Here is a 16,234-nt window from a genome sequence, read left to right as displayed (position 1 = left end):
AGGCTAAACTACTATGCACAACAACGATGTAAAAAAAAACCAAACATGTTCAGACTGATATTTTCCAGAAGAGATGATTGATGATAATTTCCTGATAAAATGCTGAACAACAATGACATACAAATACGGTTTAAATATCAGGAGAGGAAACAACTGGCCTTGCGCTGTGGTGATGATGTTGGGTTTTTTTGTATTTTTTGTTGTTTGTTTTTTTCAAGAGAAAGCATTCCAAAATTTACATAAGAAAAGACGTTGTTACAAGAAAAAGGTGCGACACATCAGACTTTTCGAAGTTATGCAAACAGATTCAGCCAACAACTTTTGTTACATTTAAAAACAAATCAAAATCAATAAAATATGGTCATCATAAACATGGCAAGGTAAAGACACAGAAGTTAACCACCTGAAGGTTCAAGTGTAGCTAGAATGGACTAAATTCAACAAGCACATATTATGAAATTCCATCAAAAGTTCCACCACCCAAACCTTCCCTTCTCCCACTCCCTTCCTGAAGATGAAAAGTTCCTCTATGTGGCTAACTTTCCCATGGCAACAAGAAACTTACGAACACACTGATAATTCAAAAGTAGCACTTCTTCTTTTCGTTCCTTTATTGTCTGGTCACTACGAAGTGATTTAGAACAAAAGTAATACATCATCCTTTGTAGGTGAGAATACATCAACCAATAAAAATCCGGCAAATCTTCCCCTGGTAGAACACTATGCAAAATTGAACCCCGCACTTTCATCACCTTGTAAAAATGCAAAGACAGCATCAAGGAAGCAATCTCCATTACATTAAACTACATGTTCAACCCGATAGAATAACTTGCGCGGACGTATCTCCATCACGACCACTCGGCCAGCTACATGGATGGACATCAGGAGCCAGTTGCATTGCTCGGACGGAAGAGCCAAGTCGTAACCCGCTACTAACTGTGTGTAGTATGGAACTGACCAATGGCGTAATTCGGTCATCGTAGGCTTTTAGTCACGTGTAACTGTCAAAAAGTTAGAACCAAGCAATGCAACTGTCACTAGGAGAGCAGAAACCGTGTGAGGAAGGTTGTCCACCGACAACAAAGAATCCGATCCCTGTATTCCCAAAAGCTCAGCAGCACTCCACCAGTCGATGTGTTCACATTTAGCATTTCCCAAGAGGTGTACCAGTCTGGAACTCTTTGCTTGCAACAACAGCAGAAGTTCCAATCTCGGTGTCCTTTGGGGTGGAGCTGAAAGTGCTATCCTTTTAGTAGTAGCTGTCCGTGTTAAATCACAGATGGGCCGATGAAATCCATGGCTGCAGGAGTCGGGGTTTGAACCTGAGGACCGCTGCAGTAACAGGATTGGCCTGCGTGGAGGTTTGAACGCTTATCTTCCCCCCACCTATTTCATCTTGGTTACTGGTTTATTCCGTTTCATTTTCACTTTTGCCCGTAGCATTGTACACACCGTGATGTCCATTGTTACAGCCGACATAACGTTTGCAGCCCGTATACACACAATCTGCAGCCAGTCAGCTAAACTTCATCACGACATGCGGTCCTGTCTGTAGACCTCATTGAAGACATCGTGTTCTCTGACAACACTAAAGTTAAAAGTTTAACCTGATCTCTCGCAAATGTTGACTCGGAAAGGTGCTCACTAGAAATCCCCGTATACATTAAAGCATGGAAAACTAATTTCGATATATTCAGATCAGCAAAAATAGAATGGAACTTTTTATCAAACCGCTTCTAATTATGTCCAAGATGAATTATCTCGAGACAAAACTTCAAAATCAGAACAGAGAGGTTACTGATTTTATTAATTCGATGTTGGGCGTGTGGCAGCATCATTCTGTCACTGGCAATCAAGGGTAGTTAGTGCCTGATCTCCTGTGCACATAATCAAACAGCTGCCACTTCTTCAGAACCATGTTGTAAGTCGTTATTTTTGCGATGCATGATTTGACCAAAGAACCGTCCCGCGAGGATCTGGGATGGCGTCTGTCTATCACCCCTCTTATACCACCACAATGACACAGGGATGAGCACTGTGGAGGCTACATTATGAGCCGAGTCGAACTCAACCATCTCTTCTAACTGAGGACGCGGGTATCATTTATTTAATTCTGGTGTTTACGGGTGTTACTTTGATTAATTCTGCTGCTTACAGATGTCACTTTAACCAGTTCTGGTGCTTGTGTGTTCTGGGTCCTCCCCCATAAAGATGCTGTGAGCGTTCATTTCTGTCTTGGGGAAAATTCCTTACCTTGTGCTCTTCACATGGATACATATTGTTCTATGTATTTGTTGCGTAACCCACACCGCCCGCAGATCTGTCCCAGCCGACCCCCAAAACCACACAAAGAGTCGGCGCACGCTGAAAGGAAAAACTGTTCAAAACTAAATTTCCACAAATATTCACGTAAATATACGGTTCAGATGAACAAAAAGCCCAAGAAATACAAGTATCGTGTAGTAGTAGGGTCATGACTAAAGTCAAAAGAAAAAGTTTGCTGGCTTCAGAAATGTATAAAGAAATATATTGCAGGAGACAATCATGGAAAAACGAGTCTTCGTTGAAACAGCTGAGGGAAATCCAGCATACAAAGAAAATGCTGACAGATGATAGGAGCGAATGGGAAAGAAGTGTCCCACAAATAATGTACTGGGCACGAAACCTTTTCCCAGGAAGGGGAGGGCATCAAATCAACAGAACTATCATTAACGCCAAGTTCTGCCGGCCTTCCAGTTCACACCTGGTTGTCATTAACAACACTTTTTTTTTATATATCTGATTTCCAACATCTGATTTTTTTTTTTTTAAATAAAAAGCTGGTCAGACACGTATCAATACATACACCAACATGTACACGTCATTTGAATTATTACAGCTTTGTTATAAATAATGAAAAAATATATATGCATCTACTTCATTCAAGAAAGTATGTAACATTGGCAATATGATGATGATAATAATAATAGAAATAAGAAAAATATTAAGAAAAAAAATAAAAAGAACCATAAAAAAACAATAACAATGATAATAACCATTCGTTATCAATATTCAACACAACTACCAGTCATTTCTTTCCACGAACCGAACAGCCCACTCTGGCTCCTAACAACAACAACAACAACAAAAACAAACCAAAAAAAAGAAGAAAAAAAAAGAAAGGAAATGCATTGCTATCATTACCGGTGCGAAGAAGGATCTGGAACTTCCTCTTTCCACACAGGACTATTGCGTCATGTTCCCAGATCACAATCATCAACGGCCCTCACAATCCCTGCCGGATACCCCTGTGATGTGCCAGTCATCGCCTGCAGTGGGCGAAACGCGCATCTGGTATTAAAGCGCGCGAGTTTTGATGTCGATAACCGCGTGCACTAGGGTGTGTGTGTGTGTGTAGGGGCGTGGGAGGAAAGGGGTAGGGATGGGAGTGAATGCACACGCAAACAATCATGTGCCCGTGTAACCACCTCGCCTAACACAAACAACAGCAACCGTCCTGGAAAAAAGAACGCCCTGGTTCCCGCTTTTCAGAAGTCTACACGCCAAAAGATCGGTCTTAATGATCACACACAGACTGGACTGGATGTCGAAGCTACAAACTCAAGACAGCCACAATACGCATGTTAATGATCCCGTGCTGCACACCACCTTGTTGGGTTCTGGAAACACAAACATGTCCTGCACGAACGATCCCAGAAACATTCTTCTGCTACCTACCCATGCAGAACCAATGTGCACATAAGACACGCACGTCCCTCGCGGAAAGAAAATTTTAATGCTCGTGTCAGCCATGCATGCAGAAGAGGAATATAGATATATCTCTCTCTCATCCTCTCTAGTTTGTCTCACCCCCCCCCCCCCCCACACACACACCCCTCTATTTTGTTGATTCTTTTCTCTCCACATGTATATGAAATACGTGTATGATATTTACAAATATCATGCTAGTCATGATATTGCTTATTTTCTTGTCTTTCTATGAATTTGTTTATTAACATTAATTGCTCTTCCTTGTGGTCTTTCTTCACACCTTTTCTTTTGACATTTTCCCTTTCGAGGGCTGGATGAAAAAAAAAGCAATTGCTTGCTTTCCCTATTACCCTCAGAAAAAAATCATTCATTCATCCTCTCTCTCTCTCTCTCTCTCTCTCTCTCTCTCAGGGATTACAAAATCTCCCCCTTACACGTTCTTCCTCTCCCCATGCATTCATGGATGCTCTGTTCTAACTCCGCCCATCCCAGATCTCCAATACATATGCACACCCAGGCTCATGCTGTTGCATCCCTAACTACCAGCTGGCAATCAATCCACAGTGTCAGGTCGCCACCAAGCCACCCGCCGCAGGAAACCCCTGCATACTGCTGCGTCCCTTTGGTGCTGTTCAGTGGTGCCTCTTTTAACTCAACATGCGCGGGACGCCAACTTGGTTACCAAGCCACCTACTGATGACCCATTATCGTTGACTAACTGTATAGTGAGCTGTGACCCCCATCCCTGCCTGACCACGTTTTCTTCAAAGTTCCGGAAAGGAAGTGACGTCCTGTGGCGTGCACTGTATGAAAGCTGTCATTTTCGTGCTTCGTTTCAACAAGCAAAAGCAAAGATTACGTGAAAAGAAAGGGCTTTGTGTGCATGTACAAAAGCAGAGTATGTGTGTGTGTTTGCAAAAAGCAAGAAGTGCGCTTTTGAATATCTGTAACTTAGCCCACCTTGTGCATGCTTGAGTTGAAGACTGAGGTGGCAATGTTAAGACCTTAATTTGATAACTGGTATGACTTAGAAATATTACCCCTGATCGACATTAATTTGCACAATTTGCAACGAACAATAAATGACTTTCCTTCGTGGGCCTACAGCGGTGAACTCGCGTTTGTAGACCCGATTTATCTGACCGCCAAAACTCCTGCTACAAGTGCATGTGTGCGAACTGACGACTACAAAATCAAAGTCTCTGTATCGTTGCCATGTTCAAGTGTCACGGAGAACTCTGTACACTGCTGCTGATGCGCCATTAGTGCTGAAGAAAAAAAAAAGATGATGATGTGCATATTACTGCTACACAGTCATGGTTCATGTGTTTAAGGATAAGCTGACGTTGACATAGGCCTAGTCGATAGTCCGTATTATTGACTGATATCCTTCACCTTGCAGACACACAGTATTGTCAAATACATATTACGCAACACAGTAAACAACAACAACAATATATAGACAAAGGACACTGCGTTTCCAGTTATACATTTGACAGAAACCTTGAGGTCCTCTTCTGTCTATCAGTTCTGTAGCCGTGATCTTTGATACCCGTCAGAGGACTTAAAAGTTTGTTCCAGAAGTGTCAATGCATGTAATGACGTCGACTGCAAATGACGATGGACGAAGTAGACGACCATTGACGTCACGGCATGTGTATCTCTGATCTAGGCTCCCGTGTTTGCCTTGTGCAAAAAGACACAGCCTGCGTTCGACACATCGACAGTGGGAGAGAAAGCAGAGGGGTTAATGCCAGGGTGGTGACTGGATAGGAGTATGTCATCATACTTAAAAAAAATGTTTTTAAAAAAATCAACAAAATATGTCATACGTAGCACAAACCGTGTGATGCTAACAAGAATGACGTTCACAGACGATTCTGATGTCCACAACATGTCCGTCAGTTTTCAGTATGACGTCATTCAGCCAGTCACTTGAGTACTAAGACTACGATCCTGTGAGGAGAGTCCGTCTAACACTATGACCCAAATACACACTTCAAAAAAAAAAAAAAAAAAAAAAAACCCAGAAAGTATTGACAATAGGTTCAGATGCCCTAACAAGTTGCGAGAAACATGTTGACGTAGTATCGTCGCCACGCTCTGGGCAAGTCTTGTGTTCCACATCCACAAACCTGAGACCAAAATGACGAACCGTAACACGTCGACAACATCACGCTCTCCCAATCCCGTTTTGTGACGAAATATACATACACCGATGACGCCACGACCCTATCCGACCGTCCCATGACGCCAAGATGTCAAATCTTAAACCTCAACGCTTCTCTCACGTGACGTCGACATGCCAAAACGCTGCAAAAACTGTCAGCCTGCAAATCCTGATGACGTCACGCCAGTTCTTCCTGAAATCACTTCACTCACAACCTGATCCCCAACAACCTGACGTCACCAAGACCTCGCGCGTCGTCGGCGACACGACGCGACACGACACGACACGGGACGACGATGAAGACTGCGCAGGCAGGCAGGTCCCTCACTTTCACTTGCACGTGTGGAAATCGATCATGGTCTCACAAGTCTTGCACTCCACGTAGCAGCACCAGTGGAACTTGCAGTGGCAACGCTCCATGTAGCGCACCACCTGAGTGTTATAGCCCCGCCCGCAGCACAGCAGGTCACAGCTGTCGGCCAAGCTGGACGTGCGGTTGCACACGCGGCCCTGCGTGCCCAGGATGCCCCGCTTGGAGTTCTGGCGGCAGTAGTTGGGCGAGCGGTGCACGTAGACCAGCTCCACCTGGGTGATGGGCACTCGCCGCTTGGCCTTCTCCTTGCGGCGAAGCACGTTGGGCGAGCGGCGAGCCAGCCGGACCGACTTCTCGTAGCTCTCCTTCAGCGTGGAACCCACCTCGTGGAAGGCCGGCAACCCCCGCCAGCACGTCTTGACGGCACAGGAACCGGAAACGCCATGGCAGCGGCAGCGCAGGCGCATCAGGTCGGCCACTGTCTGAAACCAGAAAGTTGCACGAGTGCCGTGAGTGAGTGAGTGAGTGAGTAATAACGAAATAAAAGGCCAATGTTAGTAAGTTTAGTAAATAAGCAAAAAAGCAACAAAGTGAGGCAAACAAATGATTAGTAAATAACAAAGTATAAACAAAGTGTAATCAGCAAACCACAGTAGCAAAGTGAGAAGTGATCTTGTGCTGAGTGAAGGAATGAGTGATTCATAAATTATAGTGACCAGTGCACGGCATTTCAACTGACAGAAGCAGATCTGATGAGCAGATTCGTTCCATATCGGTGATAAAATCATTTGGAAACATTGCCACAAACTCTCGTTTTGTCTGCAAGAAACAGAGCAGTCCAATAGAAATGCAATAATCGTCTACTAGTATTTCACACACACACATCCCCTTCTGTATGTGTACAGGAGTACGTGAATGAGAACAGAGATACATTCTCAAGTCTCATCATACAAATAGGAATTTGTATTGCTAAAAAGATACCTCAATTTCATGATTACCCACGGTTCGACACACAGCCAACAGACCTGAAGGAATCTGGTGAACAGTTCTTCTGTACGGCGCCTCTGTGACTCTTCACAGCGTTAAAGAGAGAATAGAGACAGAGATAGAGAGAGACATGGAAGAGACAGAGGTATAGAAATCAGCTACCGAGTAATGGGATCAAAACACAACTTGATATAATCTCTGTAGCAGCTGGCTGAGCATGACAAAAATCAAACCAGCTTTGAGTTCAATTAACCGAAACAGACATGAGGTTCTTTCAAAATTGTGCGACAAATACAAAGATCATTATTTTCGGCTAAAAGGAGGTCCAAAACAGAAACGTCATCGCCTCAGTCAGGGAATGCGTTCAGGCCTTTGGCCAACTCGTTCGCCGGTCCTGGACATACTCTGGCCACTCGTTCCCCTGTCCTGGACATACTTTGGCCACTAGTTCCCCTGTCCTGGACATAATTTGGCCACTCGTTCCCCTGTCCTGGACATACTTTGACCACTCGTTCCCCTGTCATTAACATACTTTGACCACTCGTTCCCCTGTCATCGACATACTTTGGCCACTCGTTCCCCTGTCCTGGACATACTTTGACCACTCGTTCCCCTGTCATTAACATACTTTGACCACTCGTTCCCCTGTCATCGACATACTTTGACCACTCGTTCCCCTGTCATAAACATACTTTGGCCACTCGTTCCCCTGTCATTAACATACTTTGACCACTCGTTCCCCTGTCATCGACATACTTTGACCACTCGTTCCCCTGTCATAAACATACTTTGGCCACTCGTTCCCCTGTCATTAACATACTTTGGCCACTCGTTCCCCTGTCATAAACATACTTTGGCCACTCGTTCCCCTGTCATTAACATACTTTGGCCACTCGTTCCCCTGTCATTAACATACTTTGGCCACTCGTTCCCCTGTCATAAACATACTTTGGCCACTCGTTCCCCTGTCATTAACATACTTTGGCCACTCGTTCCCCTGTCATAAACATACTTTGGCCACTCGTTCCCCTGTCATTAACATACTTTGGCCACTCGTTCCCCTGTCACTGACATACTTTGGCCACTCGTTCCCCTGTCATCGACATACTTTGACCACTCGTTCTCCTGTCCTGCACAGAGAGCCATCTGTCATGTGCTCGTCACGCCGGACACATGGTTTTCTCCTGTTACACTTTGAACTGACTGGCAAGAGTTTTGTTTTTGCTGGCTTGCGTAATGTGCATGCGTTACTGGCCAACAATAACACGTACAACTATAAATGAGGGTCTGGACAGAAAAAGTGGTGAACCGATTACAAGCTGGTTTCGCCTCGGCCCAAATGCATTTTTTTTTCATCAGCCACAATATATAAACAGTGTCAACACGATACGCAAACGTTTGTTTTAGCATTTATACCTAGCGAACTTAAATCGCTGTTTGTCACAGATACACACCGTGATCTTTTCTCCTAAACCACCCACTCGCTCCCTCCTCACAATAGCTGGAATGCTCTCTCAACACTCTTCGACCACCAGTGCATCTCCGTGTGGCATCTGAATGGAAAGTTACAGCTGTCGGTTATCAAGGATCGCTTCGAGTGCATCTCACAGGCATACACGGACTGAAGACAAAGACGAGAATGATAGCACCAGGAACACACACAACGGTACAACAAACAGATGAAGGCCCATTCCTTTCCACCCTCTCTCTCTCTCTCTCTCTTCACTCTGAAAACCCATCTTCCCATTCACAAAAAATCGACCATCTGGCTCACACACACACACACGCCTACATGCTTTTTGGCGTTGTTGTTTCTAGCGGTATCAGGATTTTCTAACGTGTTTGCTTTATCTGGTTTGGAGAGTGGTCTGACATTTTACCCCCCCGCGTCTCGCTCGGGTCGGGAGGCGAGGGGCTTCACCCAACACAAACAGCACGGCAAGTCTTCTGCACCTCTTTTTTTTTCCCCTCTGCTGTCTTCCCCCCCCCCCCCCCCCCCCCCCCCCCCCCGCCCCCGCTCCTCTGCTCTCCAGGTATATGCTGTCTCTGTCTCTCTCATTTACACCTACCCTCAGACAACATCCCCACTCCCCTTACACATTACGCCCCATATGCACTGAGACAGACAGACAGACAGAGACATAGAAAGAGAGAGACAGAGACAGAGACACAGAGAGAGACAGAGAGAGAGAGAGAATAACATTCCTCAAAGAAGCCGTCTTGACGAAAGTGGGAAAAGTTATTTAGAGTGTTGGGTTGTTTGTTTATTTGTTGTTGTTTTTTTCATTATCATATATCACACACACACACACACACACACACACATACACACACACACACACACACACACACACACACGCACACACACACACAGAGATCTCTCCGCTCTCTCTCTCTCTCTCTCTCTCTCTCTCTCTCTCTCTCTCCCTCTCCTTCTGTGTGTACACACACACACACACACACACACACATATATATATATATATATATATATATATATATATCTTTTCATATCATAGCGTCTAACGCTTTTATCATGAGAATGACAGACAAGAGCAGAACGCACTATCGAAAAGATCCACCATTCGCCATTCTATCTTTGTGAAACGCAGCGGTTATTTTCCCTGTGAGATACATTTACACTGTTCATAGTTCCCGTGCAATATTAGTGGCACAGTTGTCCTTCCACCACAGCCCAAAAGTTGATTCATGTACTTCAGTAAAACACTGTTCTTGGAAACTATTACAATACTTTTGGCAGACAATGATAGCTAAAGGAATGTTAACCTATATAACACGGAAGGAGGAAGATGGCAGAGTGGTTAAAACATGTATTTGCAAATACAGTGTCCGTGAGGGTCTGGGTTCCAATCCCGGTCTCGCCCTTTCTCCCTGACTGGAAAATCAAACTGAGCATCTAATCATTTGGATGAGACGATAAACCGAGATCCCGTGTGCAGCACGCACTTCGCGAACTGAAAAAGAACCCATGAAAACCCAAGTGTTGTCATCTGTCAATATTCTTCAAAAGAAATCCACTCTGATATGGATACAAATATATATATCCATGCACTCAAGGCCTGACTGAGCGCGTTGGGTTTTGCCGCTGGTCAGGCATCTGCCAAGCAGATGTAGTGCAGCGTATATGGATTTGTGCGACCGCAGTAACGCGTCTTCGAAAATCTGAAACTGAAATTTCTATCACAAATCGTTGGCCTGACTAAAAAGCAATGTGTTCAACAGCAGAAAATAAATACTATTGTCAATACACGGACTGACACGATACATTCAAAGCAAAACACACCAGAGTTGATTATTACCTGTTCGGACCCGTGTTCAACAAAATTTGGGTTAAGTATTGCGAACGTTTATCAATTAACATGCCGTAACTTCGGTATAATAGTCTTTAGCAGTTAGTGAAACAGACTGAGCTATTATACGCCTGGCCCTGACCTGGAACCCCTAGGTGAGAAAGCAGAGAGGACTGCCCAAGAATAGCTGGAGGCGGAACGCTGAAGAAGAGCTAAAGAGGCTGGGATGCAGCTGGAGGGATGCAGAAAGGACAGCCCAGAGTCGTTAGGTGGAGTAACGTCGTTGATGGCCTATGCTCCACCGGGAGCGAAGGGGCCTAAGAAAGTAAGAAACAGACTGAGCGTTTTCCATCGAAGGGTAGGATGGCACATACCGAAAAAAAACCCCAAAACCCAACGTGTTCTGTCTTCAGGAGAGAGGGGTAGGGTTGTAGGGGGCGTGTGTGGCTGCTTCCTGGAGTTTCCGCTTCCTTTTCTCTCCCTGCCCACTTTCCATCCCACAGAGTCGGAATATCCATGACACATACTCTGTGTGTGTGTGTGTGTGTGTGTGTGTGTGACAAAAGAGAGAGAGGAGTGGAAGACTGGTGTGCGCGGTTTGGGGGATGGGGTCTCGAGAAAAAGAGAGAAAAAAAAAACCAGCAACAAAATAAAAATAAAAAAACAACAAACAAGACAATCGCAGAAAAGGAAAGCCACAGACAGACCCCCAGACAGCCAGACAGAGAAACAGACAAAACCAAATCTCTCAATCACCAAACCTCAAAAAAAAAAAAAGAAAAAAGAAAAAGGGAGCGTACTCTACGGTTCAGCGGCAGCCAGGGAGAGAGGGGAGAGCACCCAAGCGGCAAGATTAATGAAGAGGAAGAAAGCGGCCCCGGGCGCGGGATTTTACACCAGCACATAAAACGTCTGACGGTGCCGCCACGATGACTCCTCCGGCAGGACACCTTTGACCAGGGGGGCAGCGATTTGACTGGGCTCCTCCCCCACTCCACCCCCCTTATCACCTCACCCCTCATTCTAGTTCTCTCTCTCTCTCTATCCATCTCTCTCCCTCTCTCTCCAGCCCAGCCTGTTGGTCATCTCTATGCTGCGCGACTGTTACCATTCCCACCACGAGGAGTGTGGAGACTGAGGGGGTGGGTGTGTGTGTATGTGTGTGTGGGGCGGGGGGGGGTAGGGAGTTTGGGGGCTGGATGATATTGGGGAGCGGAGAGGGGGACGGAGGAGTGGAAGACAAGAGCGGTGGGGGATGGGGTGGAGGAGGAGGTTGGGAGATTCGTTTTGCTCACGGAGGTGGAAATGGTGAGTAAGTGTGTGTGGGTTACTATAATTTTGCAGAGGAGGTGTCGCTTTGATTAAAAAACAACAAAAAAACAAACACCCAAAAACAACAACAATAACAACAACACAAAACAACAACAACAACAAAAACAATACTTTATCTGAAAATGTTACAATACCACATACAATGATGAAGAATTCGACAGGACAACAAGTGTTCTATCATCGTTTTCAAAGGCGTGCAAATTGGAAAAGCGAACGAAAAAAAAAATCATAAAATGGGAGAAGAAAAAAAAAAAGAAAAGAAAAAGAAGAAATACTACATCATTATCACCGTGTTCATTACCGTCATCCTCGTTATCCATAGGATATGAAGAAAGACTGAAATGTATGAGCCCTCCAACGCCTGGCCTGTTTTCTCAAAGATGCCTCCCGTCATTTCAGTCAGATCCGAGTCTTTCTGGAACCCGGTGACAGTCCACCCTGAGAGGCATGTGTGTGTGTGTGTGTGTGTGTGTGGCGGGGGGAGTGGGGGTGCGGGGGCTTGGAATGGACTGGGGTAAAGGCATAGTCTTCCTTACTTTGGTTCCAGAACTAAGCTCCACAATCGAGCAGTTTTAGTTTGTCAGCATGGGTGTGTGTGTGCAGGAGGGGCACGTGGTGCACAGTAGTTGGTGTCCTGTATAGGTTGTTTCAGGACAGACACCAACGATGCGATCAAACATGCTGGAGCTTTAAAGTGTTGTTCTCGAAGACCTATTATCATATTCCTGTGTTGCTCTTCCAATACCATTATCTTAACTTAGAGGAAACGAATCGCAGACATGTGTGCTTCGACTGTGTATTTGACAGCAGACAAACACACACACACACTCTCTCTCTCTCTCTCTCTCTCTCACTGCACGCTTTAGACAAAAAAATATGTCCAGATCACAGCTGCTGAACCTCAAAACTTTGTAACACTTTGTTCAACGCATCACTGCCGAACAGCAAATGGAACAGTTATTATTATAAAAAAACAAAACAAAAAAACTTGCTGTATTGATAAAGAAACCGAAAAACGTAATTGGATTTTTATTTCATTTTCACTAGACGAAATTCTAAATTACTGCTAACGCAAGAAAAACATATGGACTGGCGTTCATGAAAGAATAATAAGGCTTAGAAAGTAAATGATTAATAAACAATAAAGAGTGGTAACTCTATCTGTACAAGATACACAACTTCAAGTCAATGATGCTTATGCTAGCGATTCAGGTAAATAATAGGGAAAGGTGCATTGGAACATACTAAAGACACTTCCTCAAGAAAAAAAAGGAAGATGCCGTCTTGAATAAGAGCTAATTTGTGTTTGCGCATTTCTTCTGTCCTTGTTTCTGAGCGCACATATAAAAAATGATTGGAACAAGGACAGGCCTGGAACGCCCCAGGGGGTTTGTATGGACTGGCGATCAGAATATTTCACTAATTCCAAAGATGTCCATGCAGCAGAATGATGCCCCTCCCACCCCGCCCCTCTCCCCCCCCCACCTCCCCGCCCCCCACCCACCCCTACTCCTCACCCCCTTCTCACAATTTCCTTCGGATGAAAACACTCGTTCGTATCAGCGCAGTGGGTTGACGTAAAACTGTACTTGATCACATACTAAGTGAGGACGAGGAAAATGGGATGTCCAGTCTGGTTTGATTAAAGCCCACCAAAGTAATCCTGTCAGGGCTCGGTCATTCTGGACACGCCTTTTCCCCTTCCCTGCCCAAAACTTATCCCACGGGCGATTTCCCCATACCATAAAATCACCCATAATATCAGTTGATGTGCATGACACAGAGAGAGAGAGACGAAGGGAGAGAGAGAGGCACACACACAGAGGGAGAGAGAGGGGAGGGTGAAGGGGGAGGAGAAAGTGTCAGAGAGAGAAGACAAAGACCAAGTGAGAGACAGAGTGGGAAATATTTATCGCGGAGGAAATTTGAGAAATCTCAGTGTTAAGGTAGGTGTGTGTGTGTGTGTGTGTGTGTGTGTAGGCTTCCATGCGAGGGCGCTTGTGCGTAAAGACGACGTTTAACTTCTTCTCCGCAGCACTTTTGCACGTGATACTCGGTGCATTAACTGTGTCAACTTTTTGTGTGTGTGTGTGTGGATATTGTCCAACTAACAACACACAGCAAAACGGGGACGAGGGCGAAGAAATCCCGTAAAACGGACATCCCCATGGACAGAGGGGGGGAAAGAGCAGCGAGTAGATTGGAGGACGCTTATTATTCCGCGTGCTTCCGGAAGAGCCACTTAGTTGTACCAGGTGATTGGGCAGCGGGTACTCAAGGCGTGATGGAGGCGGGGGTACTTGTTGTTTTACTGTTGATTGGATGCCCTTCTTTTATGACGGAGGCGCAGCGAGCGGGGGATTAAGTACCCCACGGTAGGCAGGGAGGGTCAGGTCTCCCAGGTCCGCGAGGTCAGTGGCTGAGGAGAGGCTGTGAGGGGGTCGGAGGGGTGGGAGGTGGGAGAGGTCGGTATCTTCCCAGTCCTCCACGTTCCTCTCTTCCCTCTGTCACGCCCTGTCTCCCTTCACTTTCCTCAGTCTCCCTTAAGAGTTTGGGTTTGAATTCTTGTTTCGTAAATCTTTCAGTCATTTGCTATAGAGGTCAGCGAAACTTCGGATTTTTTTTCTGAACAGAAAAGACTAAGTCGGCACTACTTCTGAATTTGTGTAGCTTGTCTCCTCTGGGTCGGTAATAATGTCAGATCTGTGAATATGAGGCTTCAGTCTCTTTGGAGTCTGGAGGTTTACTTTAGTGTTCGTAAAGTCCCTGTTCTCTAAGAGTTCCTGTCGTGATATCTTTTTTTTTTTTTTTTTTTTACATCGCGGTCTCAATCCCGAAGGTTAGTATAGCTCACTGGTCTTAGTGCCTTCTGGGTTTTAAACATTACGCCTGTTCTGATTCTGTGATGCCATTTTTTTCTGATTCCTTTACGACAGTCAGGGAGGTCAGTTTGGTTTTGAGCGTTTGCCTTCGCTCTCTTCTGAGCCATCAACACAGAATTCAACTGACTTCGTAAACCGAGTCTTTAATGAGTTCGTTCGTCAATCTTTTATAATCTCGTAACGTCGTCCTTTTAACAGTTTTTAGTATCAGCATCGTATGAGTTAGCTTCTTATGAGTTCACACTTAAGCCTCTTATGATCACTGTACATCAGTGTGTAATCAGTTCTTAACAAAGCTTCGTACGAGTTATCACGTCATGCCAGAATCACTACACTTTTCCGAGTTCTTAATAGCATCCTCTCATTTCAGCCCTTTCCTCCACCCCCCTCTCTCTTTCTCTTTGTGTCTGCGTCTTTGTCAATGTGTGTGTGTGTGTGTGTGTGTGTGTGTGTGTGTGTGTGTGTGCGTGTGTGTGTGTGCGTGTGTGTGTGTTTTGGTATGTGTGTGTGTGTGTGTGTTTTGGTGTGTGTTTTGGTGTGTGTGTGTGTGTGTGTGCGTGTGTGTTTGTGTGTTTACAGACGTAGATTCAAGCCTGCGAGTTAGTGAGAGGAGACACGGGTAAAACAGACAAACAGACCCCAGAAAGAGAGAGAGAGAGAGAGAGAGAGAGAGAGAGAGAGAGAGAGTGACAGACAGCCGAGGGTGCAGTGGTAGAGATTCAGCCTGTGCAAGACTGTCACGGCCTGACTAAGCGCTTTGGGTTACGCTGTTGGTCAGGCATCTGCTTAGCAGATGTGGTGTAGGGTATATGGATTTGTCCGAACGCAGTGACGCCTCCTTGAGTGAATGAACTGAACTGAAGACTGAGAAGAGCAGCACCATTCACGCCTCCGTGCCTGTGACGACAACCCGCTGTGTCCTGTATAAAATGGGAAGGAAGAACGATTTGAGTGTTCTCCCTTTACGAATAGTCCCGGGATGCAGAGACATCCTGCAATAGAACGAAACAAAAGAGGGATTTCTTTAATTTGTCATTTAAAAAATCTTATTTTAAGTTCAATCTCTTAGAAATAGCTCAAAAAGAAAGAAACATTCACTCTATTTTTTTCTCTCTCTCGTGTACAGTTCTTTGTGTATAATCTTTACCATGGACAATTGCTTTGCTTTTTTGTGGTGTTGTTGTTGTTGATCAATGCTCACAAATGAAATGGTGTCTTGCTCCAGTGTTCAGCGTTTTCTGAGCAATATTCAGAGTATGTTTGGATGGTCACGTCATCAGCACACTGGATCAAATCTGGAAGGCCCAGGGTTTTATTCCCAAGTACAGTGAAGAAGCGTGGGCAACGTTGGCTGATCTGATAATTGTTCTGTTAATGCCCAAATCAACATTATATGCCAACCACACCAACGCACCGATCCCCATAATGTGTGAATCGGGAGATTAAGTATGCCCAATTCATGCTAGAACCACGACATGTATTGAAACACA

General features: G+C 45.1%; 1 protein-coding gene across 1 annotated transcript in view; it reads right to left on the bottom strand.

Moving 5' to 3' along the window:
- Nucleotides 1–3,891: 3,891 nt before the first annotated feature.
- Nucleotides 3,892–16,234, bottom strand: part of LOC143285155 (protein Wnt-16-like) — a 177,112-nt gene continuing 164,769 nt past the window's right edge. The window contains exon 4 of the mRNA XM_076592385.1: nt 3,892–6,715. Within this exon, the coding sequence (XP_076448500.1) occupies nt 6,251–6,715 (465 nt within the window). The 3' untranslated portion in view covers nt 3,892–6,250. The remainder of the gene's footprint in view (nt 6,716–16,234) is intronic.

The sequence above is a fragment of the Babylonia areolata genome, chromosome 8 (assembly GCF_041734735.1).
Source record: "Babylonia areolata isolate BAREFJ2019XMU chromosome 8, ASM4173473v1, whole genome shotgun sequence".
Lineage (NCBI taxonomy): Eukaryota > Metazoa > Mollusca > Gastropoda > Neogastropoda > Buccinidae > Babylonia > Babylonia areolata.
This window is presented reverse-complemented; position numbering and strand designations above follow the sequence as displayed.